General features: G+C 54.2%; 2 protein-coding genes across 2 annotated transcripts in view; one reads left to right on the forward strand and one right to left on the reverse strand.

The window, feature by feature from the left end:
• The window catches only part of NECAB2 (N-terminal EF-hand calcium binding protein 2), a 43562-nt gene extending 33158 nt beyond the window's left edge, over positions 1 to 10404 (forward strand). Inside the window, exons 9-13 of the mRNA XM_007994201.3 lie at positions 2343 to 2396; positions 3296 to 3408; positions 5797 to 5874; positions 6771 to 6862; positions 7287 to 10404. Coding sequence (XP_007992392.1) covers positions 2343 to 2396; positions 3296 to 3408; positions 5797 to 5874; positions 6771 to 6862; positions 7287 to 7315 — 366 coding nt within the window. The 3' untranslated portion in view covers positions 7316 to 10404. The remainder of the gene's footprint in view (positions 1 to 2342; positions 2397 to 3295; positions 3409 to 5796; positions 5875 to 6770; positions 6863 to 7286) is intronic.
• A 2180-nt stretch (positions 10405 to 12584) lies between these two features.
• SLC38A8 (solute carrier family 38 member 8) overlaps positions 12585 to 20409 on the reverse strand; it is a 36326-nt gene continuing 28501 nt past the window's right edge. The window contains exons 10-11 of the mRNA XM_007994206.3: positions 18275 to 18326; positions 12585 to 15136 (exon numbers count right to left, since the gene is read on the reverse strand). Coding sequence (XP_007992397.1) covers positions 15043 to 15136; positions 18275 to 18326 — 146 coding nt within the window. The 3' untranslated portion in view covers positions 12585 to 15042. The remainder of the gene's footprint in view (positions 15137 to 18274; positions 18327 to 20409) is intronic.

Consider the following 20409-nt stretch of genomic DNA (forward strand, 5'->3'; position numbering starts at 1 on the left):
CAGGCCCAAGGAGGGGCTCCTGGGAAAGGGAGTGTTGGAGGGTCGCGTGGGCCGGCAGGCAGCAGGAGCAGCTCCAGGAGCAGAGGGTGGTCAGCAGGGTCCCGTGTTGCAAGGCCCTAGCTTTGAGGAGACTGCTCTGAAATGGCTGGAGCAGGTATTGGCCAAGAGGCAGCCCCAGGACGAGAGAGAGACGTGATGATTCGGGAGAGATTCAAAACAAGGAAGTGACCAGCAGTAGCACATGTATTAAGTGTGATATGGGACATCCATGGGTGATAGAAAATGGCACAGCCCCTACAGAAAACACTTTCAGAGAATGTTTCATGACTCGGGATAGAGTGCTCACGATATGACCATTTGGTGGAGAGAAAAGTTTGTCTTAGGGTCTACGGACAGATGGGCTCAGGTATCAGTCAGAATGCTGGTTGTGCTGCTTCATAGCTGTGTAGCCCTGGGCCAGGGACTTGTCCTCCCTGAGGCTTAGATTCCTCCTCTGACGATCAAGAAAATACCCTGGAGAATGGGACCCCTCCCTCATAGGGGTGTCATTAGGATGAACCAAAGTGATGTCTCAGTGGTTCAGCACAGGGCCCGGTGCCATAGTTTGCATTTAATATGAGCAATGTTAGCAATTATTAAGAGGCATTCTGTTACCCCAGCCTATCCACATGCACACACCACACCCGTATACCCACCGAAGCCAAGGTGACTGAGCTCCCAGAACCCTGGGATTGAGGTGGTTTTATGTTTCTCCTCTTTTTGGGTATTTTTTTTTTACACCCTTTGTAAAAGGTATTGCTACTTTTAGTTTGGGGGTTCTGAGGAATTCATGGGGGCAGGAACAAGGGGCCCCCCACATGGAGAGAGGCTGACGTGGAACGAAGTCCGAGGGAGGAAGCTCAAACTTCCTCCTGCAGGGATGAGGCTGAGGTGGAGTTACCCTCTTGTTGAAGTCGGCTGCGGGAGCGGCTCGGAGGGGACCCCGTGGCCCGGTTGTCATAACAACTCAGCGGGCGCCTCGGGAGGGAGACTCTTTGAAGCTTATTTTTAGAGCCCGGTCGCCCTAACAACCAGGCTGGCTGGTAACCACGGAGTACCTGGGCGTCCTGGAGACAGGGTGGGACCAGGTCCTCCTCCCCAGTCTCTAATTGGCCCGGGCGGTCAGCAGGGGCCAATCCAGGCCTGGCTTCAGGCCCCGCCCTTCACCGGCCAACCTGGGCTGCCAAGGATGGAGGCCCTAGGGGCGGCTGGCTAGGAGAAGAATGGGGCAGATATGGGGGCCGTAGTGCCTCTCCTCATCCTCCTATGGCTCTTCCAGCCCCAGCCCTGCAGGACCCGTCACGGATGCTTGTAAAGCCATGGAAACAGACTTGTTCTTGCCAGGCACACCTTCATCACTTGTATGGCGTGTTCATGCTGTGTGCCCCGGAGAAGGCAGTACACCTGCCAGGATCAGCTACTACAGGGCCCCTTGCTCATTTAGAACGTCATGTTGGTGACTGCACAGACTCATCCACCTGCTGCTGTTTCCCTTATTAACTGGTGTTCTTTACCTGTGCCCTGTGTGACTCCCACAGACGGTCTGTCCTCATGGAGGATGGAGGGAGACAGCCACAGAGGTGGTGGTTAGTGGGCTGCCCAAGCTAAAGGAAGCAGCAGCAGGATCCTGTGCGTCAGCGTCAGGTAGAGACGCTGGGTTCAGACCCACGCTGTGACACTTACACGGCTTTCTTGCCTTCAGAGCCGGGGTTGTCTGCCGTGACAGAGTGACTGGGTATCATCTGTGAGGGCTTGGCCCTGGGTAGGCACCAGGCGTGGGTGAACAGAGCAGATGTGGTTCCTGGAGACTGAAACTTACAGTGGGGTAGCACCTACCCTGGGGAGTCTGGAAGATTGAATGTGTATTTGTAAACCACCTAGGCCAGAGAGAACAGGTCACCCCATTAGATCCCTGAGGCGCTGGGGGTTATGATTGGGGTGAATTGTAAGTTATAGGGAATCTAAGGGCTGTTGCTCATCATCGTGGCAAACCCCAGCATCTTGGACTCGGGCCTCTGGATTCCCCAGTGCTGCCTCTCCCAAGCTGTCCTTGCCCCAGCAACATGTTCTGGGTCCCCCTTATGCCCTCTGTAGTGGATCACCTGGGCGCCTCTGCCTCCCATTGCCCCTAGATGCCAGGGCCAGAGGGAGTCTCTGCCACTTTCTAGGGTTGGTCTTCCAGCCCTGTGTAACAGGGCCCGGCCCTTAGGAGCTCCCAACAGCCCCAGGGATCCCAGAGCTCCTGGCACCTGAGGCGGAGTGGGGCTCTGGGTCTAGCATCACTGTGTGCTGGATTGTTTCAGGCACTGTGGTTTGACCTGCAGCAGCGCCTCTCAGATGAAGATGGCACCAACATGGTGAGTCCCCTTCCCACCTCTCTCCTGGGACCACATCCCTGCCCATACCAGGACTGCCACGATCCAAGTGGCTCAATGCCCCAAACCCCCTCTCCCTGCCTGGGACCACCATGAGGGGAGATGTGGCCCCAGTACTTGGCCCTGAGACCCTGCCCTGGCCCAGGAGCCACCCCACTGACTCCGGGGGTATTTCTTGAGGCTCCCTGGATTTTTTTTTTTTTTTTTTTTTTTTGAGACTGAGTCTTGTTCTATTGCCCAGGCTGGAGTGCAGTGGTACGATCTCAGCTCACTGCAATCTCCACCTCCCGGGTTCAAGCGATTCTCCTGCCTCAGCCTCCTGAGTAGCTGGGATCACAGGTGCCCGCCCCCATGCCCGACTAATTTTTTGCCTTTTTAGTAGAGACGAGGTTTCACCATGTTGGCCAGGCTGGTCTCGAACTCCTGACCTTGTGATCTGCCCATCTCGGCCTCCCAAAGTACTGAGATTATAGGTGTGAGCCACCATACCTGGCCCAGAGGCTCCTGGACTTTGATCCAAAAAAAGTTTGGCCTGGAGCAAAGTGGTCAGCCGGACAGTGATGTGCAAATGCTGAGTCCATCAACTAAGTTTTTCTTGTCAGTGGATGTGCTGTGTCTCTGGGCCCTGGAGGCCTTGCAGGCAGCTGTGGACATGGGTGGGGACTGGGTAGACAACTCGTCTGTTTTCCCCATTTGTGGGGGCTGCCTCTACACTGGGCTCTTGAGGTTCCAGTCCTTTCTTATACTTTTCATTATGCAATGAAAAGTCCGGGGGGGAGGTTTATTTTGACTGAGGGAGGGAGGTCATGGACGCCGGATGGGGTCTTTAGGGAGAAGGCCTGGCATGGAGCCCCACACGGACTCCTGCTGTGGCCCGGCAGCACCTGCAGCTGGTCCGGCAGGAGATGGCCGTGTGCCCCGAGCAACTCAGCGAGTTTCTGGACTCCCTGCGCCCGTATCTGCGGGGGACCGCCGGAGCGAGGAGCTGCTTCCAGTGAGTGAGCTGCCCAAGCGTGAGTGGGAGGGATGGTGGCAGGGAGCTCTGCCTCGCAGTGGAGGAACAGGGCCGGACTAGGCTTACCCCTAAGTACAAATCGCACCCCAGGGAGACACGTGGCTGGGTGAATAAGAAATGGGTTCAGGTCTCCTCCCAGCCATGCAAACGTGGCGGGGGCCTTCATCTCCCTGTCCTCAGCTCATTCATCTGTAAAGCGGGGCCACCCACAGGACTCCTTGCTGGGGTGATCACGATTCAATCAAGTGTGTGAATCTCAAGTGTGAAGGGCTCTGGCCGGGCCTGGTGTGCCACGTGTGCTCAGTCAGCCTTAGCTGTTACTCTTGCAGGAGCTGCTGCTTCACACCAGGCCCAGAATGTAGTGTGTGCTCAGTTGACAACCGAGAGAGGAGAGTCGAGTCAGTGAGGCTGAAGGGAAATGCCCAAGAAATATAGCTGCCCCTCTGTCCTTCCCCATGGATGTGCTGAGATGGAAATGTAGCAGACATTCTCTCCCTCCTCCCTATGGGTCTGTGCTGAGATGTCTAGGGCGGGGCAAGGGGCCTCACCCTCAAATTCCCGTTCATCCCCCCAGGATGATGTAGCTCCTTGGTAAAGCAAGCCAATGGCCACAGTGGAGGGGTCTACAGAAGACAACAGCTGTTTGTTCTTGCTGGTAGTAGCCCCTAAAGAGCATGAGGCCCAGGTGTTCCCCCTGCCCCTCATTTCTACACCAAGGCTCTGCCCAACTCCCTCCCTTTCCAGGGCTTTCTTCCATCCCCAGGGCACACATTCATTCACCCCGTTGCCTGGGGGCATGGCTGTGAACCAGGCAGGCCAGGTCCTGCACAGGGTCTTCAGGAGGGGGCTTCCTGGGCCCCCTGTGCACTGAGGCCTGACCTGTAGCACTAGGGGAGCAGCAGCCTGGGCAGGAGTGCGGCTGTTGCGGAGACCCAGGGTGGCCATCAGGGGCCACACTTGAGAAAGTAGCCAGGGTGGTGGGCAGGACCCCCTCCCCTCCAGCGGGACAGACTGTGTAGGAGCAGGGGCCAGACTTGATCTTTTCTCTGTTACATGAAGAAGTGGGAGGCCCCAGAGTGAAGTAGGGCCACCCCGATAGGCTGTGGAGAGGAGGCAAGGTGGATAGAGAGGCTCTGGTTTCAGAGCCTCAGTAGAAGTAGAGGACAGTGCTGTTTGTTGAACTGGAGACGGCCAGCTTGGAGAGCCAGGCACGGTGTACCTAAAGCTGCACAGCGGTGTGTCTGTCCCAGCATGGAATCCAGCCTGGTCCCCTCTCTCCAGGCTGAGCACTGTTGCCCCTCCTTCCCTGCTCTTGGCCCCCCCTCTTTATGGTCACTAGGGGCTTCCTCGTTGTAGTGCACTTGCAGAGGGGAGCCCGGAGTGGCACAGACTATCTGCGCCTTTAAAATGAGGTGAGTGCTGTGCCCTGGGTCCCCAAGAGTGAAGGGGGACTTGCTTGCAGCCCCTTCCTCTGTGAACGCCCCCCTCCCTCAGCCTCCTTCGGTCAGGTACAGTGCAGTGGGGTTGTTGCAAGGATTAAATAAGATGACAATTAGGAGGAAGATGCTTTGATAATTTAAAGATAGGGTTTATATGTATATATATATATATTTTTTTTGTTTTTGAGACCAAATCTTGCTTTGTTGCCCAGGCAGGTGTAGTGGTGGAAGCTCAGCTCACTGCAACCTCTACCCACCAGGTTCAAGTGAGTCTCAAGCCTCAGCCTTCTGCATAGCTGGGATTACAGGCCTATGGCACCAGGCCTGGCAAGTTTTTTTTTAAGAGACCAGGTTTTGCCATTTTGGCTAGGCTGGTCTTGAATTTCTGGCCTCAAGTAATCCACCTGCCTCGGCCCCTCAAGACTTCCCAAGTTCTGGGATTACAGGTGTGAACCATCACATGCAGCCACCTGGCTTTGTTTGACATTTCAGCTGGGCACAGTGGCTGAAGTTTGCAATCCCAGCAGTTTGGGAAGCCACGTCGAGAGGACTGCCTGAGCCCAGGCGTTCAAGACCAGCGTGGGGACCATAGCAAGACCCCAGCTCTACTAGGACATTTTTTGAATTAGCCAGGCCAAGTGGTGCACACCTATAGTCCCAGCTACCTGGGAGGCTGAAGTGATTGTGCCACGCACTCCAGCCTGGGCAACAGAGACCGTGTCTTAAAAGAAAAACTACATGTCATTGACAAATAGCTATTGGCCACTATAAGAAAGCAGGCCTTATTCCAGGTGGTGGGGGCACCCTGTTGAGTCTCGCTGGCGGACCAGAAAGGTTGAAGGCAGCAGTTGTGTATAGTGGTGGGCTACAGGCCTAGGGTGGCCACGGTTGAGCCCCAGCCTCCCTGCCTGTCTGTCTCCTGTTGCAGCATCACTGCCGTGAGGCTCTCGGATGGCTTCACCTTTGTCATCTATGAGTTCTGGGAGACGGAGGAGGCATGGAAGAGGTGAGACACTGGGTCTCCATAGCAGGTGAGAGGGACACAGGAAGGTGCGGAGGCTGTCTTCCTGGAGCCAGGAGCTCCTGGGGGGTAGAGAGACCCCCCCCACTCTTTCCCTGTAGAGCACCTTGTCCTCCTGGAATACCCCTGTGGGCCAAGGCACTGCCTTCTTTACCACCCTGTAGAGCTGAGGACCTGACCTAGAAGGTACCTCAGTCCCCATGGGATCAGTTGTTCCAGCACTTAACCTCCCCTCCAGCTGAGGGCCTGGTAGGAGGGAGGGAGATGGGGGAGGGTGTCATCAGCTCTGATGGGCTTTAGGCCTTTGTCGTCTGCTCCGAGCACATCTGGGACAGGTTGTTCCCCACTCTGGGCAGAGCCTAATTTCTGATGCGCCAGACCCCACAGGCAGGAAGCAGGTCCTAGGGGTAGCTCATGCCCCGATATCCTGCTTCCCTGGTAAACACTCACAGTTTGCAGACAAACTCAGGACCCCTGTGGGAACAGGGGCTGTCATGAGAAGTGAGGGTGTCCCCTCCCTGTCCGTACTTCAGTGACTCATAAAATGAGGGACTAAAACCCTTCACAGCTGCTGTGTTGTCATCCATCCCAGGCAGAGGATGGCCCCACTCCTCCTCCTAGGGTAAAACAGGAGGTAGATGCTCTGTGCACCGAGTAGGGGGATCCCGCTGCCCATGTAAGGCTCACTGCCTACCCCAGAGATCCCCAGAGTCAGCCTCCCTAGGCACCCCCTCACCTTCCCACAAAGGATCGGAGTCCAAAGATCCCCCCCGGGCTTATTTATAAGCTCCCCGTTTCGGGCAGAGCTAGGATTAACGGGGGATCCACATGCAGAGCTCCACTCCTGGTGCTCCTGACTAACACATGTCCCTGGATCGCAGGCACCTGCAAAGTCCCGTGTGTAAGGCTTTCCGGCACGTCAAGGTGGACACACTGAGCCAGCCTGAGGCCCTCTCCAGGATTTCGGTGCCAGGTAGGGGGCGAAGGCCTGGAACTGCAGTGGCCACTTGATTGGAGAGCCGGGCAAGAGCCTAGAAGCCACCCCGCCTCTCCCAGGGACTTGGCTGCTTGCTGTGGGCCCACTGTAAGCCCCTGACCCCAATGCCAGGTGTGCAGGGAGGAGAGCTCCAGGCTCAGAGCCAGCCCTGAGGTGCCCCACATCCAGGCTTGCCGGCCAGAGCTTGTACCAGAGCACCCCCTTCCACAGCCCCCTACTTCCAACCAGACTGAATTTCCCTTCCCAGGTGTGTGGTTTGCTCCTGGGTGACCAGCAAGCCCCCATGGGTCACATAAGGACTCAAAGCCATCTCCCCACCTGCCCTTCAACATGGCCACCACCAGCTACACAGCTGCCCACATTCACATTCCTTCCCTCTAACCTGTCTCTCTCCTTCTAGCTGTTTGGTGCACGGTGGGACGGGACTGACAGCCTCCCAGAGGCCCGCAGAGGAGCCCACCCCTGGCCCCTTCTGCTTGTGAAGGACATCCCCTGTGTTCTAGAAACTGGTGCAGAGGCTGTCTTTTCAACCCGTCCTCCACAAGGTGTTTCCCTCCTGTGATGTGAAGGCGGCCTCCCCTGCCCCCACACGAGAAGGCAGAGCAGTGTCTGTGCTGCCCGGTCCTGCTGAAGCCCAAGGTGGTGGGTGAAGGGGGCGGCTTCCTGGAGCCAGCACCCCCACCTCCTGGTCCTGACCTCTCCCCGCCCCCTCAGACGGCCACGCATGACCCGCACCCACCACGCCCTGCCCCCTTCAGTGACATTCTGCTACCTGGTAGGAGTCATGACCCTGTAGTGCCCAACCTACCCGGCCGCCGCCACTGGGCCCAGGCGCCGAATAAACCCTGGTTGGGAAGGGCTGTGTGCTCTGTGTCTGTTCCTGGTTGACAACAGCAGGGACCTGGGCACCCTGCAAGTGCCCCCAGCCTCCGTTTTCTGAACCATAAAATGGAGGTGTTCACTCTATGCGGTATTTTGACACATAGGCTCATACCTATTCAGGAGCCCAGAGGGCACCACCCCCACCCTTAGGTCAGTAATTTACTCAGAGGACTGGGCGCAACTGTCAAAGTCAAGGTAGATGACAGACAAAATCCAGTAAAGAAAGAGGCTCCCGGAACAGGGGCCAGGCAGGGGCTGCCAGTAAAGGCACACAGACAGCACTGAACCCTCCCAGCTTCAACAGACAGAGCATCACCAACCAGGGATGCAGTCCTGAGTCTTACTGGGGTTCGGTGACATAGACACGGCTGACACCTTGTGGCTCAAGCCCCCACCATAAGTCACATGGTTGGCACAGACCATGCAGTGTGGCCCAACTAAGACACTCACCAGGCACGGGCGAGTCTCTCCCAGCACAGCTGTGCATCAGCCATTCAACAATGCAGGAGAGCCTGACTATGAACTGCAAGTCACGTCTTAAGTCTTACTCTGAAAGCTTTGTAACTTCTTCCTATTTCTCAGTCCTGGTTAGCAGGAAAGAAGTCACTCACGGCCCAGTGCAGTGGCTGACACCTGTCATCCCAGCACTTTGGGAGGCCGAGGCAGGTGGAACACCTGAGGTCAAGAGTTCAAGGCCAACATGTTGAAACGTCATCTCTACTAAAAATATAAAATTAACCAGGTGTGGTGGTACAACGCCTGTAATCCCAGCCACTTGGGAGGCTAAGGAAGGAGAATCGCTTGAACCCAGGAGGTGGAGGTTGCAGTGAGCCGAGATCACACAACTGCACCCTAGGCGACAGCGAGACTCTGTCTCAAAAATAAAAATCACACACAAAAGTTCAAAGGACAAAAGAGGGTGCTGGGTCTCTCTCCTAAAACAGGGCAGAGCCAAGACCATCACAGGCCGGGGCACAGGTGGGAGCCCTGGGGTGGGGACAGGACCCAGAATGCGCACCTTTCTACCTCCTGCGCAGCACCCAGAGGACTGGCCAGCGCCACATGTGGTTATTAGCACCGTCGCCACCTGCCCACACTGTCCAGCCCCCTGTGGTTGCCGGGAGCTTTGAAACCCCTGCTCCCAGGGCAGGTCCCCCCCGCTTGGGTCCTGCCACCTCCTTGCACGGTGTGATGCCTGCTGCTGCCAAACCAGCGAAACACAACATGAGCTTGCAAGGAAAGCAAAGGGGGTTCAGGAACCATCCATGTGTCTCCAAGCTGAATGTCCCTATACTAGCCTCTCAGGGCCTGTTTTCTCACCTGTAAAGTGGGGGAAAGACCCCTCCCCTTGAAGGCTCAGGGGCTTCACTGCCTGGTGCACAAGAACGCCACTTACAGGCTCCTGCTGCCCCACCCACCGCCAGGCTGGTACATTCCAACCAGCTCAGCTATTTTAAGAAGAACATTATCAAGGGCTAAGGCTTTCTGGGGTACAACTGAGGAACCTTTAGCTGGGCATGTTCCCCTCCCACATGTCACATCTACCCAGCCCTCCCTGGGGGGAGGGTGTCTCTGCTGATTGCAGCCCAAGTGCACTGAAAGCCTTCAGGGGCCGCCCTCAGAACCTGAGTGGCTCGGGATGGGCTGTGACAAGAACATGTTTCAACCCTAAAAGCTCTAAGAGCTCCCAGTTAATTCACACTTCAGAGCCTGGCACAGTCAAGCACTTGGCAGGCCCATCTCCCTCCATGCTCCTTAGGCGGTCCTGCTCTTGGCAGGTGGGGAGACAGAGACGGAGAGGACAAGTAATTCACCAGAGGTCACACGGCAAGTAGCTGGCTCAAGTCAGATCCAAACCCAGAGTTCTGTGCCCAACCCCTGCGCCACACAGCATCAACCCACGAGGAAGAATGGCTCCAGATTAACCCATTAAGATCAGAATCAGGTTCCTCCAAATGCTAATGGCGACATACCATAACCCATAAAAGTACCGTAACCCACAGAAGTACCAAAGTACCGCATCCCATAGAAGTACCCTATCCTAGCAATTCCACTTCTAGGGATATATTCTACCTGAAATGGAAAAAGGCATCCACTCACTCACTTGGCCCACGTACTCATAACGGCACTATTCACAATAGCCACAAGGTATTAACGATCCAAATATTCATCAGCCGATGAAGGCATAAACAAATGCGGTCTCTCCAAACAGCTTATCATTCAGTCATCAACAGGAGTGAAGGACTGGGCTGTCGGTGACTCAAAAACCCCACACTGAGTGAAGGCAGGCAGAGACAACAGATGGCATCTAATATTCCACTTAAGTGAAACATCCAGAATAAGCAAATCCAGATAGACAGAAAGCACAGAGTGGCTGCCTCTGGGATGGAGGAGAGGAAAAGGGGAGGGACAGCTCATGGGCAGGGGGCTTTCCTCGGGATGGAATGTTCTAGAATTAGATGGAGGTGATGGTGACGCAGCACTGCAAATGTACTAAAGGCCACTGAATTCTATGCCTTAAGATGGTTAGTTTTATGCTATGTGAGTTGCATTTCAATATTTAAGAATCTCAAATCACTCTCAAAAACAATTCACCACCTGTCCTTAGCCAGTAGAGCTGCATACTCACCAGGCCCGGTTCAAAACCTGCCACTTGTCTCTGGGAGGCATCTGTGGGTGGGCAACTCCTCCTGAGGCGCTTGGGGCCAGCGGTGCCCTAGGGCTGGGCCCCTGAACCAAGGGAAAGGTCTCCCCTGCAGCCTATCATGCTCAGAACAGGAGCACAAGGCATTTGCACTACGAAGCATCACCGGGCCATGTTCAAAGCTGTTACTTCTGACTCTCCACTGACACACAGCTGTCACCCTTGGCCAGGTGCTGCAACAGGATACGCTCTGTGTAGAGGGTTTTGCAAGGACCTCAGCTCAGACTCAGCAATCCTGGGAGGGAGGGGCTGTCCACAGCTTCATGTTAGAAAAGGACAAAGAGGTCTGAACTGGAAGGCTGGAAGATATCCAGAGGAAGGATGCTGAGGCCGAGAGCGCTGGCAGGGATTTTCCTGCAGTCACCACCCTAGGAACAGGCTTTGCCAAGGCCAGCCACACAGCTGGTAAGTGGCAGGCAGAGTCAAGTCGCCTGCCAGCCCCACAGCCCATGTGCTGGAAGCCCTACACACTGTCACCTGGCCCCTGAGAACATCTGGCTAGAAGGTGACATCTCAGCTTCTACCACTGTGATTATATGAGTGTGTCCTTGCATTATGATGATTTGCACACAGTCATGGGAGGATCACATCAACCTGTCATAGAATCAAGACAGAAGCCTTTGTCCTGAGTAATGACATTCAGTTACCCCTTAAAGAGCCCCAGCATCACTGCTTAGCACTGAGTGCAGTGCCCTTGCCTCCTGAGGTGCTTGCCTGCTTTGGGACAAGTCCTCAACCTCCTCTATAACTTCCCTTTTCCCCTTGGCTCCCAGGAAACTCAGGTATCCCTTGCCAATCACAACCTTAGTCTTCTGGGAATAAAGCTACATTGCTTGGGTCTCCATTGTGTGCAAGGTATCACATACAGCTACTCTGGATCCATCATCGCCTTTAATCCTCACAAGAGACCTGCTTCGTACTGAGTAAGCCTGCTCCATTTTGCTGGTAGGGAAACTGATTCTGCAAAAAGGTTCACACACTTCCCAAGACTATGAGAGAGCAAATGGCAGAGCCAGTGTTCAAAACCAACCGTCCAACTCCAAAGCCACTTCACACACAGTCTTCTTTGATGGCATGACCCTCACCCCGCCACGCTTTGATATCTCAGGACTCTCCATAAATAGTACTAGCACAGCCCCAGCCTTCCTGGCCAGGGCCACAGAGCCTGACAGAAGCAGACAGGTATAAATAAGAAACGAATGACTATTCAGCCTCACCTCTCACTCCGGGGTGATAAATTCTCCATTACAGCGATCTGGGCTCAGTGCAGTGGCTCACGCCTGTGATTACAACACTCTGGGAGGCCAAGGTGGGAGGACTGCTTGAGGCCAGGAGTTCATGACCAGCCTCGGCAAACAAAGTAAGACCCTGACTCTACAAAAAAATATACAAAAATTAGCTGGGCATGGTGGTCCCAGCTACTCAGGAGGCTGAGGCAGGAGGATTTCTTGAGCCTGGGAGTTGGAGGCTGCAGTGAACCGTGATAGTGCCACCACTGCACTGTAGCCTGAGTAACACAGTGAGACCCTCTCCCCGCAAAAAAAATAAATAAATAAAAATAAGGCCTGGCACAGTGGCTCACACCTGTAATCCCAGTACTTTGGGAGGCCAAGGAAGGCAGATCACCTGAGGTCAGGAGTTCGAGACCAGCCTGGTCAACATAGCAAAACCCCATCTCTACTAAAAATACAAAAATTAGCCAAGTGTGGTGGCGGGTGCCTGTAATCCCAGGCTGAGGCAGGAGAATTGGTTGAACCCAGGAGGGGGAGGCTGCAGTGAACCGAGATCGCGCCACTGCACTCCAGCCTGGGGACAGAGTGAGACTCCATCAAAAAATAAAAATAAAAACAGAGCAATCTGCCCGCACATGTTCCAGTTCCCAAGGCCCTTGCCTGGGAAGATGCTGTGGCCCTTGAACACAGGGTGTGACAGGTCACAGTGGGGTTGGTCAGACATTGAAGAAGGGTCCTGGGTACCCTCCCAACACCCCCACAGGGTCAGAGTCTACACCTGCAGCCACACTTTCCCCATCCCCCAGCAGCCAGGCTACAGGAGCCCCAGGGCCAGGCACCTATTCCCACCCCCTGCCCCCCAACTCTGGTGTCTCCTCAGCGTGGCATGTAGAGTGGGAAGGAAAATAATTTAACCCCAAATGAGTTCTGATCTGATCTCTGTACCTTGCAGGACACGCAGCCTGGACTTTTCCAAGCCTCAGTTGCCTAACCTGTAAAATGGGCACGTCTAGAAACATTATGCTAGGTCCAAGGAGGCACACACAAAGGCCCGTGTACATGTGAGGCTGTTCAGAGAGCGTGCGTGTAACAGGCAAATCCAGAGACTAAGCGCAGCTGCACGGATGCTGGGAGCGGAGGGAGGGACAAATGGGGGTGACTGGTAATGGGCACTGAGTTTCTTCTGAGGGTGACGAAAACGGACTAGAATTAGTGGGGCAGCTACACAGCTCTGTGAGTACACTAAAAACCACTGGATTGTGCACTTTAAAGAAGAGAGTCTTGATGATATACACCTTCCATCTCAATTTTGAAAATTCATGCATGTGGATAAGCTGAAAAAAAATACGGACCAGTCACCGCCAGCCTTGCACCGTCACGTACATCATACCACGTGACAGCAGGAAGGGCCCGGCCTACTGCCTACCCTGAGGAAGGCATCCTCAGGTGTCAGTCCCACCCTCCCCTGACTCTGGCCCTGCTGGCTTCTAGGAGGACATCCCAAGGCAGAGAAGCGTGGCCTGAATTGAATCTAGCAAGCGGGGCCTGTGCAGGGTCAGTGCCAGGGAGGACGCAAAGGAGCAGCTGGGTCCCTGTCTGCCTCTCCGTTGCTTTTTCTTTTTTTTTTTTTTAATTATTGTTGTTGAGATGGAATATCGCTCTGTCTCCCAGGCTAGAGGGCAGTGGCACAATCTCAGCTCATTGCAACCTCCCTCTCTCAGCTTCAAATGATTCTGCTGCCTCAGCTTCCTGAGTAGCTGGGATTACAGGTGCCTCCTACCACGCCCAGCTAATTTTTTTGTATTTTTAGTACAGACAGGGTTTCACCATGTTGGCTAGGCTGGTTCTCAAGCTCCTGACCTCAAGTGATCTGCCTGCCTCAGCCTCCCAAAGTGCTGGGATTATAGGTATGAGCCACTGTGCCCAGCTACCTCCTTTACCCAGGTCCTGGAATAGACCTCTTGTCTCCTCTCGCTCTCTGCTGCCAGTATGACTCCTTGTCCCAGAATTGGGGAGGCCACCAGGGAGAATTGCAGAGCAAATAGTCCACTTGGCTTCCAGGCTCTTTGGGTCCAGCTGGTGGGAGGGAAAGCACAGTTTCCTTGGAGTCATCCACCCTCCGTGGGGCATGGGCCAAGTGCATGGTGGTGTGGTCTGTTCTGGGCATACATCTCCTTGGGCCTCTCACAGCCAAGGGCAGGATTCGGGCGTTTCCTGTGCCCTGGCCAAAAGATCGCTTGAGTCCGTCACCATCACCAGCCACGCCTCCTCCACTCCCTTCGGGGCTTCCCAACTCTGTGCAATAGCCTCGCCTGACACCCTTGGTCCTGACAGTCCGAAGCCAATTATGTAGGCCTCAGCCCCTAGCTCCCTTTTTATGGGCTGAATCTTATCTCCCAGAAACATCCGTTGAAGCGGAACCCCTGGAACCTAGGAACATAACCTTATTTGGAAATTGCATCTTTGTGGGTCCTAATTCATACAAGATGCAATCAACGTAAGATGAGATCATACTACATATGGGGGTGGGAAGAGCTCACTTAATGATGGGTATCTTTGTAAGAGAGGGATTTGGTCACAGAGGATACAAAGGGGACAGTCACATGAAGACAAGAGAAGAGGCTGGAGTGAGGCAGCCACAAGCCAAGGAGTGCCGGCCACCTCTAGAACCTGGAAGAGACAGGAGGGAGCCTCCCCTAGAGCCCACAGAGGGACTATGGCCCTAATGACATGTGATTTCAGACTCCTGGCCTCCAGAACTGTGATGCAATAAGCATCTGGTTTTTTGATTGTTTGTTTTGTTTTGTTTGAGACGGAGTCTCACTCTGTCGCCCAGGCTGGAGTGCAGTGGCATGATATCTGCTCACTGCCAGCTCCACCTCCTGGGTTCACGCCATTCTCCTGCCTCAGTCTCCCGAGTAGCTGAGAGTACAGGCGCCTGCCACCATGCCCGGCTAATTTTTTGTATTTTTAGTAGAGACGGGGTTTCACTGTGTTAGCTAGGGTGGTCTCAATCTCTTGACCTTGTGATCCACTCACCTCGGCCTCCCAAAGTGCTGGGATTACAGGCGTGAGCCACCGCGCCCGGCCGCGTCTGTTGTTTTAAGCCACCAGAATGCGGTTGTGGTCACTTATCACAGCGGCCGTAAGAACTTTCCTCACCTTTGTACCAGAAACCCTTCGAACCAGCAGAGCCCAACCAGCAGCCCGAGGAGGCAGAGGCATCAGTCTCTCCAGTATCTTTATGATGAGAAATGATATCGGACTTCCAGCCGCACACAGCAGCCACGTGGGGTCAGCCTCCGGAGGGCCCTTTCCTGCCCAGCACTGGCTGCCCATCAAAACATCTCCCAGACCGCTGCCACCGTGCTCTGCCCGAAGATGAAGGTGCCAACCAGCACAGAGACCACTCCCCAGACCTCCAAGCAGCACCTGCCAAATCAATAAACCCATGTCAGCGCTTTTCTGGATTATTACACAAATAAGCCATGCACACACTGCACACACAGAAAATTCACTACGTAAAGCCCAGTACGGGGTCATCAATTTGGAAAAAAGAAAAATTCAGAATATTCCCAGTTACCTGTAGGGATGGGCTTCCAAGACAATGGGAAGCAAAGTGCAAAGTACCCAGGCAATTTTTTTTTTTTTTTTTTTTTGGAGGTAGAGTCTCGTTCTGTTGCCTAGGCTGGAGCGCAGTGGCATGATCTCAGCTCACTGCAACCTCTGCCTCCTGGGTTCAAGCAATTCTTCTGCCTCAGCCTCCCAAATAACTGGGACTACAGGCACGCACCATGACACCGGGCCAATTTTTGTAATTTTAGTAGAGATGGAGTTTCACCATGTTTGCTAGGCTGGTCTCAAACTCCTGACCTCAAGTGATTCGCCCTCCTCGGCTTCCCAGAGTGCTGGAATTACAGGTGGGAGCCACTATTCCTGTCCCCAGGCAATTTTTAAAAGCCCTCTGATCCCACCTGTTATTTCATAACCCATTTCTCCCCAGTATTTTATCAAATAAAAATACATGGGAGCCAGGCACGGTGGCACCCACCTATAATCCCAGCACTTTGGGAGACTGAGGCGGACGGATGCACCTGAAGTCGTGAGTTCAAGACCAGCCTGACCAACATGGTGAAACCCCATTCTCTACTAAAAATAGAAATAAAAAATTAGCCAGGCATGGTGGCAGGCACCTGTATTCCCAGCTACTTGGGAGACTGAGGTAGGAGAATTGCTTGAACCCAGGAGGCAGAGGTTGCAGTGAGCCGAGATTGCATCACTGCACTCCAGCCTGGAGGACAGAGCAAGACTCCATCTCAAAAAAAGAAAAAGACATGGAGAGAGGGGAGACACTGCTTTGAAAGTCCCCCCACCCTCCCCCCTTTCTGTTCCTCAGCCTCTGATGAAACCCCATGAAAGTGAAGGAGAAGACGCAAGCTCTAAGTCATACACCATCTCAGAGGGGAAGGGGATGAGGACGCAGGAGGCAGAAGTGGCTGGGACCGGCAGCCACCGAGGCCACATTTGTGAGCTTCGTAATGTAACCAGAGACGGGGTAGACAAGGAGGTCAGAGCGATAACAAGATTCCCACAAAATGGCAGGGCCGCCAGAAATATTTCTGGCCCCATTAACAAAGGCCAGAAAGATGGGCTGTCATGGAAGGAACATTTCTAACCAAGCAGCATCTCAGCACAGCTGTTCAGTGCCATAAACATCATCTGTGCCGGCACTGTGAGGCCAATGTGCCCGTGGGCTGTGGCACTCCTGGAACAGTGCTGATATATTAGAAGGACCTAAAGCAGTTTTAGCAATAAAAATATCTTGAAAGCTCATCAGTAAAAACTGTTGTGAGCTCAGATCAAGGGAGAAAACAAAAGCACGAAGACTCCAAACAGCGCCCCAGGGAACGAGCAGCTTAGTGGGTTGCCAGACATTAGGAGGCTAGTTCTAAACCCAAGGCAGGTTTAGAAACATCCAGAAAAACGGCTCTCAATCCAGAAGAAACCAGGCCAGGCCTGCTCCTTTGCAAAAACCAAGCATGGGCTCAATGGGGCTAGAGGGGAACAGACCTACAGCTGGGCCCCAAGTTCACGGTTGCTGTCATTTAACATTATCTGTGGTGGGGTGAAGGGTGGCCCCCAAAATTCATGTCTACCTGGAACCTGTGCTGGCGAGCGTATCTGGAAACTGGGTTTTGCAGATGTAATTAAGTGAAAGATCTTGACAGAAGAGGCAACCTAGATTTAGGGTGGACCCTAAATCCAATAGTAGGTATCCTTACAAAAGAAAGGCAGCCAGGTGTGGCGGTGGGCGTCTGTGGGCCCAGCTCCTGCGGGAGGCTGAGGCAGGAGGATCGCTTGAGCCCAGGAGGTTGAGGCTGTAGTGAGCCATGATTACACCACGGCACTCCAGCCTGAGCAACAGAGCAAGACTCTGTCTCAAAAAATAAAATAAGTAAAAGCAGAGGGATATTTGAGACCCAGAGACACAGGGAGAAAGCTAGATAAAGACAGAGGCAGAGACTGGAGTGATGTAGCCACAGGCCAAGGAGCACCTGAGGCCACCAGAAGCTGAGGAGCCTTCAGAGAGTCCAGCCCTGCCAACACCTTGATTTCACACTCCTGGCTCCAGAACCGGGAAGAAAAATCATTTCTGTGGCCTGAAGCCTCCCCACCAGGTCCCAATTTGTGGTAATTTGTTACAATGACCCCAGAAAACTAATACCGCATCTCTTTACCTGTCTCAGCCTCAGTTTCCACATCTGTGGAATGGGAGGGAGTCACCCGGACCCTCAGGCTCCCCAGGGGCGGCTAAGGAAGAGCCCATCATTCATGTGCACGTCATCTTCTTCAGTGGGTCAGACTCAGCTGCCCAGTGGCAAAGCAGAGAGGCTCAGTTGTGTCTGATCCACAGGCCCGCTCAGGGATAAATATTTGTCAGATAAAGGAAAGATCCAAATTCTCTGGTCTCAACAGCACTGTATGCCAGGCAGGTGGGTTAGCACGGGGACTGGGAGCCAGGGGCCTGAGTTACATCCTAGTTCTGTCCTCACTAGCCTCCTGGCCCGCCTCCTCATCTGTAGGATGGAGACATCCGGGTATGGTGGGGAGGGGAATATGTAAAAGGACCTAGCACAGTGCCTAGCAGAGGAGCCTCAGAACGGCAGCCCACTGCTGTGATAGAACATGTTGTTCTGGTGTCTGGCCGGCCACGGGGTCTCTCTAACTCAGCCTGCACCCTGATCCTGCCCTGGGTCCAAGCCAGGCAGCAAAGGAGGGTACAGATGCACCACTGGGTGCTTCCAGAGGCTGGAATCTACATGAAATCCCAACTACAGACCCTCAAAGCAGAAGGGAAAGCCCTTGCAGGACCCAGCATCACTGGCCTGGGCTCCTGTCCTGGCTCAGATGCCCTCATAGTGGGTGGACAGAGACTCTCTTCCTGTGGCCTGCAGGTCTCTCATCTGCAGGATGCGGAGGATGGGAAATAGGATGTCCAGGGTCCCCTGAAGCATTCTTACTCTGATCCAGGGCACGCCCAGGTTGCCACTTCATCTTAGGGACACTTACTTGACTCTTGGTCCTATAGGCTCGATGCCCATTGCGCAGATGAGGCACAAACCTGCAAAAAAGACAGGGTCACCCTCAGCTCTTTGTTATCAAACCCAAAGCAACAAAGAGGTCCCGGGAGAAGTCCTCAGGGACCCAGGAGGCCAGCAAGGCCTCTGCCCACAGGTGCCCCTGGCTCAGGCCCCCTGGAGAGGCAACGCAGTGGAATTGGAAGGATGGGGCTGGAGTCCCAGCTCAACATGCCTTGTGACTCAGCCAGAGGTCTGGCAACAACTGGCTTCCCAGAGCCCCGTGTTTCAGGCAACCTTGACAACATGCCCTCCACAGCAGGGTCTGTGAGGAGATGGTGAGAGTCCATGCCTGACGCCCAGGAAGGGCTCAGCAACTGGCAGCTACCATTATTATTATTTTTTTTTTTTTTTTTGAGACAGAGTCTCACTCTGTCGCCAGGCTGGAGTGCAGTGGCACCATCTCAGCTCACTGCAACCTCCACCTCCCGGGTTCAAACGATTCTCATGCCTCAGCCTCCTGAGTAGCTGGAACTACAGGCACGTGCCCCCACACCTAGCTAATATTTGTATTTTTAGTAGAGACGGGGTTTCACTATGTTGGCCAGGATGGTCTCGACCTCGTGATCTGCCCACCTCAGCCTCTCAAACTGCTGGGATTACAGGCGTGAGCCACCGCACCCAACCTTTTTTTTTTTTTTAATAGGTCTGCTAGGATTCAGGACCATGTAGCTCCACCTAAGGTTTCCAAAGGATCCTCTCTTATCCCAAACCTGTCCTGGGCAGTCCTTCCCAGCACCAGAAACAGCCAGTGCTGCAACTGGCCACCTGATCACAGAACCAGAACTTAATCCAGCAGCCCAGACCAGGCAGTGTGACGGAGGAGCCACGTGGCCACACCCTCACCTCTGAGAAGCTCCACCCAGAGCTGGAGTGAGGAGCACTGTGGCCACACCCTCAGCCCTGAAAGCCCCGCCCAGAGCATGAGGGAGGGGCTGTGTGACCACACTCTCACCTCTGAAAGCCCCACCCAGAGCTGCGGGAAGAACTGCATGGCCACACCCCTCATCTCTGAAAGCTCCAAAGCCTGAGGGAGGAGCCGTGTGGCCACACCCCTCACCTATGAAAGCCCCGCCCAGAGCCAAGAGGAGCTGTGTAGCCACACCCTCACCTCTGAAAGCTCCACCCCAAGCCCGAAGAAGAAGCCACACAGCCACACCCTTCACCTCTGAAAGCCTCACCCAGAGCCTGAGTGAGGAGCTGCATGGCCACGCCCTCACCTCTGAAAGTCCAGCCCACAACTGAGGGAGGAGCCGTATGGCCACACCCCCATCAATGAAAGCTTTGTCCAGAGCGACCGGGAGCAGTTGTATGGCTACACCCCTCACCTCTGAAAGTCCTGCCCAGAGTCGAGGAAGGAGCTTTGCAGCCACACCCTCACCTCTGAAAGCTCCACCCCAAGCCCAAGGGAGAATCCACGTGGCCACACCCCTCATTTCTTTGAAAGCTCCACCCAGAACCTGAGGGAGGAGCCACATGGCCACACCCCTCACCTCTGAGAGCTCCGTGCAGAGCCAGGAGCAGAGTGGGTGGTTGTTCTCCTCCCCTCCCTTCACTTCCGCAGTTTTTATCCCTTAATCCCAGTAGACCCCAATTTACAGGAGCTAGGGCAGGTACAGTTAGATTCTCAAGGGACTATATCAAAGACAACCCCTGAATCTTAACTTACCTGCTAAGAACCCGCTTTTCATATTCCACACATCAGTTGGCCTCTTTGATAACCAAGGTTTCTCTGTGGCCCTCAGTTCTTCCATCCCCCACCTCCGGACTATTGACAAAGTTGTCACCACCCACTTACCTGGGACCCTGAACAATGTTTCATTTCATTTCATTCCCTCATTCGAGTTTTGGAAAACCTCTAAGAGCCTCTCCTGTGCTTTCTGTAAGTTTCACCAATGAGCATCTACTTCTTGTCTGTTTGACTTAAGGGCTGCATTAGGGTACTGGGGATGCCTGGCTAAGGGTCCCCAAGCTCAATGTCTCCTTGACGGGGTTCCTCTCATGGCTGAATCACAGGGTCCACTCATGGAACATGCACTGAGGGACCCTCGACTGTGTACTCAGCAT

This window comes from Chlorocebus sabaeus, chromosome 5, assembly GCF_047675955.1.
Source record: "Chlorocebus sabaeus isolate Y175 chromosome 5, mChlSab1.0.hap1, whole genome shotgun sequence".
Lineage (NCBI taxonomy): Eukaryota > Metazoa > Chordata > Mammalia > Primates > Cercopithecidae > Chlorocebus > Chlorocebus sabaeus.